We start from the raw sequence: 12,723 nt of genomic DNA on the forward strand, positions 1-12,723 counted from the left end.
TATCAAGTTTTAGTAATAAACAAGAAATTAATATTTTATTAAAGTTGTTATTTCCTATGGAAAAGAAGTCACACTGCCTTTCAAGGTGCATGCATTTTTTAGGCTGCAATCCTAACCTTGTCTATTTAGAAATAAATCCTATTGATTCCAATGAGGCTTACATCCAGATAAACAGAATAAGGTTTGCATAAACTAATGGGATTTACATCTACGTAAACATGCCTAGATCATGCTATTAAACAAACATTAAACAGATAGGATTCCGATATAAAAACTTACCTTGGCTAGTTTTGTTTATCATCATCATTATATATAAGAATAGCAACGTTTTAGATGCAAGAACATACATTGCAACATTTTAATATTAAGCCGGTTTACCTCACCATTGTCCCACGCAAATTCTCCATACCCAAGTTTTAGATCCAATGCAAATTCTCCTCTATAGCGAGAACCATCAGGCCACTCTTGTACACCAACTTTAGTTTCAAGCTTGTTGTTGTTCATGTCTTCTTCACAATATAATAAATATTGCTGTTCACTTTCTTCCTCATAATCTTCAGCCTCTTCTTCTTCTTCCTCTTCTTCCTCTTCTTCATCACCATCATAATCAAGTGCAGATTCTGGCTCATGCTCAGTTTCATCTTCCAGTTCAACATCCCTTGACATGCCACGTCTTCTCTTTTTTTTTGGTTTCACTCTGAAATCATTATTAGAAAGAGTCGCTAATGTTAAATTACCAAACTGAGGACACAGAACATTAATCAACCAAAGACCTGGTGAAAGAGATACGTTTTCGCCCAGAGCCTAAGGATATGTGAAGGTGGTACCAGTTGAGCCTCCCTGCAGAGAGCATTCCACAAACAGGGAGCCACCGCAAAAAAGGCCCGCTCTCATGTTGCCATCCTCCACACCTCTTGATGATGAAGGAGGCACACAAAGGAGGGCCTCAGATGATGAACGCAGGGTCAATATTGCACCTCTGAAAGGTTTTTAGTCTGTCTGAGGCTTACAACAATTTTAAAAAGAAATGATGTTAAGATAATTTTAAGAAAGTGTGCATCCTAGTAATTTAACGAAATACGCGGGTGGCACTGTGGGTTAAACCACAGAGCCTAGGACTTGCCGATCAGAAGGTCAGCGGTTCAAATCCCCACGATGGGGTGAGCTCCCATTGCCCTGCTCCTGCCAACCTAGCAGCTCGAAAGCACGTCAAAGTGCAAATAGATAAATAGGTACCGCTCCGGCAGGAAGGTAAACAGTGTTTCTGTGCACTGCTCTGGTTCTCTAGAAGCAGCTTCGTCATGCTTCTACGTCATGCTGTACGCTGGCTCCCCCGACCAATAAAGCGAGATGAGCACCGCAACCCCAGAGTCAGTCACGACTGGACCTAATGGTCAGGGGTCCCTTTACCTTTACCTATCTACAGGAATGTTTAATACAAACAGCCATACCACAGCAACCAAATGAAAAGAGCCAGCAGAATCTTAATGCAGAATCTAGTGACTATATCTAGATGCCTGACTCTATAGAAAGATCATGTCTGCCCTTTGCCACCCATCAAACTCAAGTGGTACATAAGAGAGTTCACCCCACAGAAGAAAATTCCCCATACCGATACCACCTTCACTATTTCATGGCACTTAAATCACGTAAAATATGTCAAGTATTTCCCATACAGAGAAACAAACACAAACATTCTCCACCCCCACCCCATCTATCTACAATATGTTCCCCTAAAGAGATTGGCCGGGGCTGCCAGAGAAACCTGTTAATTACGATAGACAGATAAATCAATGTGCTTGTATATGGCACACCACACTCCAGTGATTTTGGTTTTACCTGTCACAAGATTTTTTAAAAGTTTACAGTACATTAAGCATCACACTTCAAGCCTCAGAGCTAGTTCTGCATAAAACTTTTCAGTACCCCTTGCACAGGTGCATTCTTCATCTGCCATAGGCAACATTAGTATGCTCCTGATTCTGACTCTAAACAAACACTGAGGACACATTTTATGCACTGTGGGAAGCAACCATCATAAATCAATGTACTTTATGGCACCCACCAAGCTGCTAGCTTTAAATCCTCCATCAGTTGGTAGAGCATGAGACTCTTAATCTCAGGGTTGTGGGTTTGAGCCCCACGTTAATTATTCATTATTATTATTATTACTATTACTATTTATACCTCGCCCATCAGTCTGGGTTTCCCCAGGCACTCTTGCTTCCGGCATTGCAGGGGATTAGACTAGAATCTAGATGATCCTTGTGGTTACTTCCAACTCTAGAATTCTGTAGACGCAGATATGGCCAAATGGTACACACAGTGTTTTTTTCTGGGGGTATGCAGGGGTACGCACACCCCTAAACATTTTGTGAATCTTTGTACTTTTGTCAATTTACTGTATTTATTTTTCCAGATTTGGACTATAAAATGGTGATTTTCTTGAGTCAAAATGAAAGTACCCCTAAATATTTTTTTTAGGAAAAAAAGCATTGGGGACATATATACCCTTTGCACCTGTCCAACCACATTACGTTTTTATGTGGTATTCACTCCCAACAGTAAGCAGTTTTCCTAAAGTGGTTAACGAAATCTAAAATCAATAACTTGCGTCATTTTTAAATGCTTACACTTAAAAGTAAAACAATAAAAACACACCAAGGTAGGAGAGAAGAAGAAACCCTCACAAATTCCACCAGTTTTCACCCATCTATATGCACCCACCCACCACGTGCCAGAATGGCCGCGTGTCCGTTTATGCCTTCGCACACGCAGCCCAGCTCCACCGTTCACACGTAACTTTCCCCACGCGTGCACACCTGCAGCCACGCAGGGGGATTGTGACGCGCCTGGGCTTCCGCCAGAGGTCTCCCGAGGACAAGAAACCTCTTTCCCCCCAACTCACCCACCCTCCAAGTAAGCAGAAGCCCCGGCTATGAGAAGCCCCCGAAGGCGGCCAGGGCACCCACCCAGGAGCCGCAGCGGCGCCCCCGGCAGCCTCCATTCGGCCTGGACGCCCAGAGAGAGGAGGCTCTAGCTCTGGCTGAACCCGCCGGATCCGCAGAAGGGCCGAGGGCGCAACGTAATAGACCCCAGGTGGCCGGAGAGTGGCTGCCCCTCAACGGAAAAGGCGACGCGCGTCTGGTCCGCTACGCAGGTGCCGACCGACTCCCGCCAACCCCTCTCTCCCGTTTGGGCAGCGCCGCCTCCCTGTTCCCATAGAAACCGAGGGGGGGTTGGCGCAGGCGCAGGCGCGGCCTCCTTGGGCCCAACTGCCGCGGGCCCTTTGATCCCTGAGGTGACTTTCCTGCCCAGGTGTTGAATTGTCACGTGACGTCCCTGCCCTCCCACCACCACCACCCCACGCCAATTCTCCCTGATTCCTTTCCCTGGAGGAAAGACTTCTTTGGTACTGTATTCCTATATCCCGTGTTTCTCACAACAGTGAACAAACTAAGAATAAAAATATTTATTCTATGCAATGAAGGATGGCAGGCACATGTGTCCTTCTTCGTTGCTTTCACCGCTCTTTGGTGATCAGGTGTCACCTTCAGCAGAAAATTAATCTACATTCAGTCACGCCTTGTTGGTTCACAATGGTATGTAATTATAATCGGATCTAGACTGAAATTTGAAAATATTGGGTGCATCTTTTTTTTCCCTGCAGCAGCGGTAACAAAGATGCCCAGTCGAAACAAAATAAAAAAAATCCTTCCAGTAGCATCTTAGAGACCAACTAAGTTTGTCCTTGGTATGAGCTTTCGTGTGCATGCACACTTCTTCAGATACCCAGTGCTTTTCTACAATAAATAAATGTTTAGGGGTACTCTCATTTTGACTCAAGAAAATCACCATTTTATAGTTCAAATCAGGGAAAATAAATACAGTAAATGGACAAAAGGCTGTCATCAGGGGTAGCAATGGAACTGTCGATTCAGCACGCTAGAGAAGAAACTAAAAAGTTTTAAATTTGTAGTTTCTTCTCCCATTAGGTTCACAAAATGTTTAGGGGTATGCGTACCCCTGTGTCCCCCCCAGAAAAAAGCACTGAAGATGCCTACTAATAGAGAACTCATTCTCTGAATCCTTGGCATAAAAAGCCCAAGTCAAATTGATATGGCCCCTTTAGATAGATGATCCTTCATGTAATGCGTTCCTGCTTGCCATCATTTGTAACTGCTTGATAACCTAAGAAGAGCCATACTCTAGATCAGGCCAAAGGCCAGTCTAGTCCAGCCTAGTCACAGCGGCCAGCCAGATGCCGTTGAGAAGTCCACATGCAGGACTGAGTAATGTAATGGCAAGCTCGCCACTTGTGATTTCCAAGCAACTGGTATTCAGATATATTGCCTGTGATGCTGGCTATCATCATATTGCATTTGAGCCTTGTCATGTTATTGTGACTCTCTAATAGGCTGTGTGAGCTACCTTGCCAGGTGGTTTCTGTACTGTGACATACATCTATAGGCAAGTCATCCTGTCTTTTTGTTTTTTGTTCAGCAAGGCTGTCCTGTTCTTCCTGCAGCCATTTCCTGAAGCTGCTGGTTCTTTTTTTCCTTTCCAGAACGTATTTACACCTTCTGCACTGGAATACAGATAACTATTTCCCAACTTTCAGTCCAGCCAGTATATGAAAATGGAATATCACAGTAACCAACTTGGAAGTGCCAATCAAAGGTGGGAAATGCTTCAGTTGATTGTGGAAATGCGGAAACAAATGATACAGAATAGGCATCAGAATGCACTGGTTGTTTCCAAATGGTCACAGATGGCAAGCTACTTGCATAGCTATATTCTGATGTTTGCAAGTCAGGATGCAAAATTAAAGCCCATTCCAATGGCCATTTGTGAACAAGCTTACAAATCACTATGTAAACTGCCAAAGAACCCTTGGTTTACCCAGAGTTGCCCCACCTCTTCCTTGACCTCAGAATCTGCCAAGGCCCCTATGAAATTTTGTTTTGGTGGGGTTGTTTGTTGCAGACATTGCTTATTTTGGAGGGAGATGTTCCTGCTTTTTTGTTAGCGTTTTATTTACTTTGAGGAGTCTTGGATATTTTGCCTAATTTTTGGAGATTGGATGTGTGTCCGAACCTCACCAGCATTTGTTCTGTTAAATGGCTATTTTGTGGTGCCCATGAAAAATTTCTAAATTTGCTCCTGGCCCCTAACAGGTTGAGGACTTTTTTAATGCATTCAGCTGTATCTCAGTTAAAGAATATGCAGTAGCAATATATAAACAGATAATTTAAAACTCTATAAAGCAATCAGTAACAGAAAATTATTCAGCACCTTTAAACAAAAGCCCAGCATGACCACAAATCACAATAAAATAATAGAAATCAGAACCACAAATTTCTACAGCCTGGTTAGTCATTATGTAAAACAACAGTTAACAATTTCATTTAAAAGAGCTGCTTACGGACTTGTAGGGATACGGCCTGTCCAATCTCACTTGAAAGAGAATTCCACACATATCCTTTTTAAAGAAGGATGTTTGTCTTTAAAGCTGTAAATGTCAACTCGCACATCTCTGAGTCATTATATAATTTGAACGGTTATGAGTTCTGCTGTTATTCAAAGCGGAGAAAAGCCTCTCCCTTAAAATTGCTTGGTCCTTGCTCTTACTCAGTATCAGTATTCAGTTTCTTCTTCATCATCATCATAACCAAGTGCAGATTCTGCCTCATTTTCAGTTTCATCTTCCCCTTCGTCTTCTCTTGGGATGCCATCTCCTACTTCCTCTTTGTTCACTCTGGAATCATGATCAGAAAGCGTCACTAATGTTAATTTACCAAACTGAGGTGATCTAACCCTAAACTCACATTTGGGAGTTCCACTGATTTCAAAGTGACTTACTTGGAAATAAGTATGCTTAGTGTGCCTATTGACCATTGCAAAAAATCCTTTTGTACTTCTTTTGTGCAATGCTCTCCCAGCCCTCATTTGACAAGAGAGTAAAGTAACATCTGGATAAGCCCTCTGGGGGACTTCCGGGTTAGCGCCAACGACGAATGGCGGAGTTCCTCCGACTGGAGGAACGGGCTCTGTGGAAATTGGGTCTTCCCGTCGCGGCGAAGGCAGGGACCCGCTAGAAATCCCAGGCGGAGAAGCCTGGGAACGTGGGGTTCGGCAGAGCACCAAGAGCGCCTCCCCTACTCGCGAGGAAACCCCTTTTCGGGGCTCCGGAGTGAAGTGGGGTGAGCAGCGCGGTGCTGCGAACCGATTGCTATTTCCACGGAGGGAAGCCGCACAGCCATCGCCGGAGAGCGCTGACTTTTTCCTGATGACAATTGGACTCTAAACCAAGTACCCGTGAGTAAAAACGGAAAATTGGATTAAGAAATCTGTAAAATTTGTGAATTAGGCAACGAAGCGGGAAGGTTTAAACAGGAAGTCCGCCTCCCGCTTTTTGTATATAGACTGAAGCAAAGACCTTGCAATCTAACAGCCTGGAAAACTGTTTTAAAGTTGGAAATTTCCTGCATCCACAACCAATAAAACCCCCTTGGAAGCAGGAGAAAAGGGGGGGGGGGAATTTGACTGTTTAATCCTGCAGGAGGAGAGTAAAAGAATTTAAGTTTCCATTGTCCCAAACCTGGGGTCGGGGTGTCTGGACAGAAATTGTTTGAGACGTCTATTGATTGAAAGTGGAGCATTTTGACAGATAGTTAAAACAAAAAGAGAGAGAAACAAATTAACTTCAACGCTACTTTCTGCATTTCTGCATTTTAAAGAAACAAAGTATTTGAAAACCGAAAGTAATCTCCTTTGTTGGATACATTTTAAAAATGGATATAAATAGAAATTGTGTCCCCTAGAGGGAGCCTTTCAGTTTGTTGTTGCAGCTTACTTGGAGACCTTACAGCTGTGAGATTGGGATCGTGGGACCAGCCGTTTGACCTTGAACAGAAATGTGTTGGAAGGAAGGTTTGGTATCTGCCCTTGGCATGACAAATGTTTTGCTGGAGCAGCTGCATGAGAAAATGAACTTGATGAATGAAAAGTTGGACCTGATGAATGCTGTAGCCAGTGAATATGATTTAACAGGAAATAAGGATAAAGAAGCTATACAGCGACCAATTCAGGAATCTGGTTTGACAGGGCAAGTCCAAGGGCAGATGAGGAAGGAAGAGGCTGCGATTACACCTCAAACAACACAAATGGAGAGATCCAAAGTCCTGCAGGAGCAAAAGCCACTGCACTGGAAGATTGAACTTGGAGAGTGTCTGGAAGTTCTTGGAGTCAAGGAAGCTCTTAACTCTAATGGGACTATGAAACAGGTGGACAACTATCTTCTGGATAACTACTTTTTGGATTACAAAGAGGATGACGGGGAGTGGGACTGTGGGGAATGGGCTAGTCTGATGAAGGAAAATGGAAATTACTACCGGATGGAATCCTCCGGAGACCCACTCCCCAAGGAGAAAGGGGAGAAATTACGAAAGAAACCAGCGAAAGACAAAGAAGTGCGGGACTTCCGGTCAGCGCCAGCAACTGTAATGGCGGATTTCCTCCGATCTCCGGAGGAAATCTGCTTCGTGGAGCCAGGGTTCTACCGCTACGGCGAAGCGGGGACCCGAAAAAAATCACAGGCGGGGAAGCCTGTGAACTGAAGGCTCGGCGGGCTCCATTTGCGTCCCCCCCCCACTGCAAAGAAGCCTTTTTAAAGGCTCCGGAACATACCGGGGGTGAGCGGCGCGGAGCTGAGAGCTGTTTACCCGTCTCCGCGAAGCGAAGCCGCATGCCATGGTTGGAGAGTGCTGACTTCTTCCTTTGAAATTCGGACTAAAAGTAACAACCCGTGAGTATTACGGAAATTGGATATTAAAAAATCACCTTTTTTGATTTGGCACGAGCGGGGAAGGCGCAAAGAGGAAGTCCATCTCCCCCTTTTGTAAACATTTTAAAGCAAGGACTAGATAACTAAGGTTGAAAAGAACATCTTCTTCGTGGGAAGTCAAAAGTAACTAATTTCACGTTTTGGCAGTATAAGTGAATGTGCTGGAGGATAAGAATTAATTCTGAAAGTGGATTGTTACCCCTCCCCCAGGACCTGGGAGCGATCCGCGAGGGAGCCTGTTGGAGAGATTTAAAAGACTTTGACAGCTGTCAAATTAGCTGTCAAAGCTGAGAGGGGGAAAAAAAAGAGAGAGAACTTTGTTTCTATTGCCTCGGCTGGTCATATTTGTTACATTTAGGTAACAAATTGTCGAAAATCAAGGAAAATAAAGGACTTTTGGATTTACAACTGGAAGGTATACTAAGTAACCAGTACTCCCCTAGAGGGGGCTCTGGGACATTACAGAATGGCTGTAAGTGGAAAAATACAGACGGCACTTGAGAAGATATTTCGTAGCCTGGGAAAACTTCATGAACAAAGCATTGTTTTGGCTAAAAATGTCATAATATTGAATGAAAAAGCAAACAAACCTATGGAAATTGGAAGGGACTTGACTCAAGTCTCTGTACCAGAACAAAAGGACTGTGCCCTTGAGCTAAAAACTCTTGCAGCTGAACAAGAAAAGGAATGTGAGAAATTTGAAGAAGCTACATATGACAACTTAGAGGGAAAGGAAGGAGGAGCTATAATGCAGCAGAGGATTAAAGAAAGAAGCAAAAAACAAGATTTGGATTACAATCATAAATATGGAGACCTGGCAGACCAGAGGCCTGTAAAGATGGACTTAAAGGGAAAGACAAATTTGACTAAAGTGGAAGCAGGAGTTTCTGGGACATTTGGACTTAAAAGAAGTAAAAAACAAGATTTGGATTACAATTTTAAATATGGTGGCCTGGCAGGAAGAAGTATGGACCTTATGGGGACAGAGCTTCTCCGAGATCTGGCGTTTAACATAAAGGACTATCAAAAAAACCGGCAGAGAGGAAAGGAGAGGGACTTAAGGGCCTCGGATGTGAGATCACCAGGCTTATACCAGATGGACTGATGGACATTGGTTGGAGATTGAAACCGGGAAAAGCGGGGAGTGGGGTTTTGGGTATCCAAAGGCGGTATACATATATTCTTTTTTTTCTTTCTTGTAAATAATCTGTTTTGCTATTTTAGATTAAAATGGGGAAATCGTGAAATGGAATTGGGGTCGACTTTAGAAAAAGGTATTAAGAATAAGACTTGATGTATCAAGATTGAGATTTATGTTAAAATTGGTTAAGCAAAAAGGATTTAAATATAATAAGGTAAAATTTGGGGACAGGAACTTGTTGAACTAAAAATTGAATTGGAATACAAGAAGAGGAGATGTGGGGAAGTCAAGGAAAAATGTTATTGAAAGGAATATGTTTGTTCTTGGTTTTTTTCTTCTTTTTTTTGTATGTGTTTTGTTTTTCTTTAAACTTTTTGAAAATTTCAATAAATATTTTATAAAAAAAAAAGACAAAGAAGTGCGCAAGCACAAACAAGAACAAGAAAATCTGCAGAAGGGGCCTAGAAGAGACTTAAGGGCCTCGGACATAAGATCACCAGATTGATGGACTGGATGTAATGGTCAGAAAGGACTGACATAACCCAAGACCAGGAAGAAGGGACGTTGGATAAAAATTAGAGATATCAAGAAAAATTTCTTCTTATTTTTGGAATTAGTGCAACATTAATGAAATATCAGGGAACATGCTGGAAAGGAACTAAATTGGCTTTAGTAAAAAAGATTTAAGGAGTTATGTATGAATATGGTTTAAATTTTGAAATTTTTAGGTTTTTAAGACAAGATAAGGTTAAAGAAATTAAGGTAAATTGAATAACAGAATATATTAAAAGATGGAAAAGATATGTTGAATTAATAAATAAGATAGATTGTTAAGATAAATTATTTAAATTAAAATTGAGAAATATGGGAAGAATTTGCTGGAATAATGAATTAAATTAGAATACAAAAAGGGAGGTGTGAGGAGGTTCAAGAAATAAGCAAATGAAAAGATGTAATTTGAGATTTGTATTTTTTCTTCTTTTTTTGTTTTTCTTTTTATCTTATTTTTTTGCTGTATTTTTCTGTTTTTTTTTCTTTTTTCATACTTATGTATTCATGAAACTTTGAATAAATATCATTTAAAAAAAAAAAGACAAGCCCTCTGGGGTTGCATTCTGGGGATCGCTCCTAAAGCCAAAATCACATATAGTCAAAACTCATTGTGTGAAATGGCAGGTGGGATTGCCAGAGTCTTGTTTCTTTCTCTCTCTCTCTCTTTTTGCCAAGCACTTTCTACCTCAAGGATCTCCTCTCCCCCTCCCCCATATTAACCAATCCAGACCCTGCAAAAAATTATCATCTGAGGCCCTTCTCTGTGAGCCTTCTCTGTGAGAGGTCCAGAGGGTAGCAAGACAAGAATGGCCTTTTCTGTAGTGGCTTCCCGCTTGTGGAATGCTCTCTCCAATAACTAATAACCAATAAACCCCCCCCCCCCCAGGGCTATGGCATTTTATTTAAAACACATAAAGGGTTTTATGATTAAGTGATATACAAATGCTGTCATATAAAGCAGTAAATCACTCAGCATCTACTAAAATAGCAGACAATGGTAATTGTAATGCATTGGTTCCTTCCAAACAGCCATAGGAATACATGGAGAATTCTGAATTGTCTCATTCATATATGATTATTTTAAATTAATGTACTTATTGAATACATTTATATGCCACATTTTAGGGAGGAGGTTCCACACAAGGGAACAAACACAAATGTATAAATTAAAGAATGTGCAGTACCAATATGTAAAGCACCTTTAAACAAAAGCCCAGTATGACCATAAATCACAATAAAATAGTAGAAATCAGCACCACAGATTTGCACAGCCCAGTTAGTCATTGTGTAAAACAACAGTTAACAAGGCCAGCTTACAGACTTGTGGGGATATTATGGCCTGTTAATCTCACTTGAAAGAGAGTTCCGCATGTATCCTCTTTAAAGAAGCATGTGTGTCTTTAAAGCTGTAAATGTCAACTCACACATCTGAGTCATTATATAGTTGGAATTGTTATGAATTTTGGTCCTCTCAATCAGTATCAGTGGTCAAATAAATAAATTCCTTTGGAGTGTTGGATGGACTTCCCCCAAAGATCAGCTTCAGAGCTTAAGAGTACTTCTAGATCTGAGCATCCATCTGATGTCCAGGTAAGCGGCCAGAAACATTCATGATTAGATCCCGTTCCACTGTCAACCCTCTTGAATTAATCTGTCTTTGTATAATGTTTATTATTATTGCCGTAATTGTATCAGGATTTTATTTTTCTAACCTGCTTTGAGACCAGTGGTTGAAAAGCAGTATATAAGATACCAAATAAATGAATCAAATCACACTTGATCCCTTGTACTATGTCGTGCTGAAGGACCAAAGGGTCTGAATATGACTTCTTTTCCCCTTGCATGAATACTGGCAAGAAATACCAAAAATCTACATTTGGTACAGAAGTTTGTAGGACAATGCTGGCCCAAATTATTTTACCATAAAATGTACCAATGCTTGGGTGTCTAGGAGTCCTTTCTGTGCTTGTATGAGAAGGTTCACACTTTCCTTTCAGACAAGTTTTATACCCTGTGGTTCTCACAGATAAATAATACCATGAAATGTGCCCTAAAATCAAGAAGGATCCAAATATGCCATTTGGAAAAAAAATCACTATTTGAAGCCAAGCATCTGTGGGATGAATAGCGATTCAAGATAGATTCCTGATCTGGCAAGCTTCAACAACATTAACTTTAGGAACTCGTGCACTAACCTGTGTTTCTTGAGTAGAGGCTCAGTCTTGTTTTAATGTGTGTGTATGTGCAAGAGAGAGATACTTGAAAGAATCTACAGAACATGACTTCACAATGGCAGTTGGAGCTATTATTTACAGAATCAAGGAGTTATGTTTCCATGGTACTAGATTATTCCATGGTACTAGATTAAAGCAAAGATTATGGCATAATGCACACAGTGACTTGCGATCTCGATCACACGCAGTCTGTAGTCCACTGGCAGTAGGAGTACAATATGGGCATGTCTTTAAATTAACATCTTACATTAAAAACTTGACAGTACCAAACTATTGAAGGCTTTTCAGCAAAGCCAGACTAAACGTCTTTCCTTCTGCAGTGTTGGATGGCAGGTTGAGAGGAGTTCCCTACCAGGACAGACTTTGCTCGTGTGCTCAAGACATCGATTCCATAAAACATATTTTGTTGCACTGTGCAAAATATGAGCAAGCCAGGGCTGAACTGATACTACCCTTGCTGGTACCTTTCCTGGGAAAATCAGAGACTCACTATGTCAGGTTCCTATTGGAAGACCAGACAAATGCTAGAACATTAGCAGTGGCAAAGTTTTTATCGGTGGTTGCAAGAACCAATGATCCCTATATTCTTAACAAAATGCTTGTTTAACCTGGAGGTAGGCTGTATGAATTGTGTATTGCTTTGTAACGATTTGTTGGGTCTCTGGACCGTAATAAAGATTGTTGTTGTGGTTGTAGATTATTCAATAGTTTCTTAGATGACAGTATGAAATGCTGTAGAGAAATGGGATTTTGGTGTGTGCTAAAGACTAAAGAAAATTGATTTGGGTAGGTGGTTCTGGACATACTGCATCTCTGGATTTTTAACTATTTCATATTTACAAGTGTATTTACGGTGTGGTGGCAAACACATCACATACTTCATGAATGCAGCATACTGGCCCGGCATCCTAGTTATCACAGGTGATGTGAAAATTTATCTCACCAGTGTT

General features: G+C 41.4%; 1 protein-coding gene and 1 long non-coding RNA gene across 11 annotated transcripts in view; one reads left to right on the plus strand and one right to left on the minus strand.

Moving 5' to 3' along the window:
* Nucleotides 1–12,004, minus strand: part of ANKMY1 (ankyrin repeat and MYND domain containing 1) — a 45,071-nt gene extending 33,067 nt beyond the window's left edge. For 2 of the 10 annotated variants that reach the window (XM_083613725.1, XM_083613723.1), the window contains exons 1-2: nt 2,973–3,105; nt 379–697 (exon numbers count right to left, since the gene is read on the minus strand). In XM_083613725.1, the coding sequence (XP_083469851.1) occupies nt 379–697; nt 2,973–3,007 (354 nt within the window). In that variant the 5' untranslated portion in view covers nt 3,008–3,105. Of the gene's footprint in view, nt 1–378; nt 698–2,972; nt 3,106–5,429; nt 5,759–11,734 lie in introns of those variants that run through there. The other 8 variants (XM_083613719.1, XM_083613721.1, XM_083613722.1 and 5 more) reach the window with 8 other exon arrangements.
* On the plus strand, nt 563–5,419 carry LOC310762653. The gene is made up of 3 exons (XR_014548109.1): nt 563–689; nt 2,964–3,592; nt 4,529–5,419. It is a non-coding gene; the product is annotated as an uncharacterized lncRNA (long non-coding RNA).
* Nucleotides 12,005–12,723: the final 719 nt, after the last annotated feature.

Source organism: Podarcis filfolensis (assembly GCF_964270895.1).
Source record: "Podarcis filfolensis genome assembly, chromosome: 5".
In the NCBI taxonomy this organism is placed as follows: domain Eukaryota; kingdom Metazoa; phylum Chordata; class Lepidosauria; order Squamata; family Lacertidae; genus Podarcis; species Podarcis filfolensis.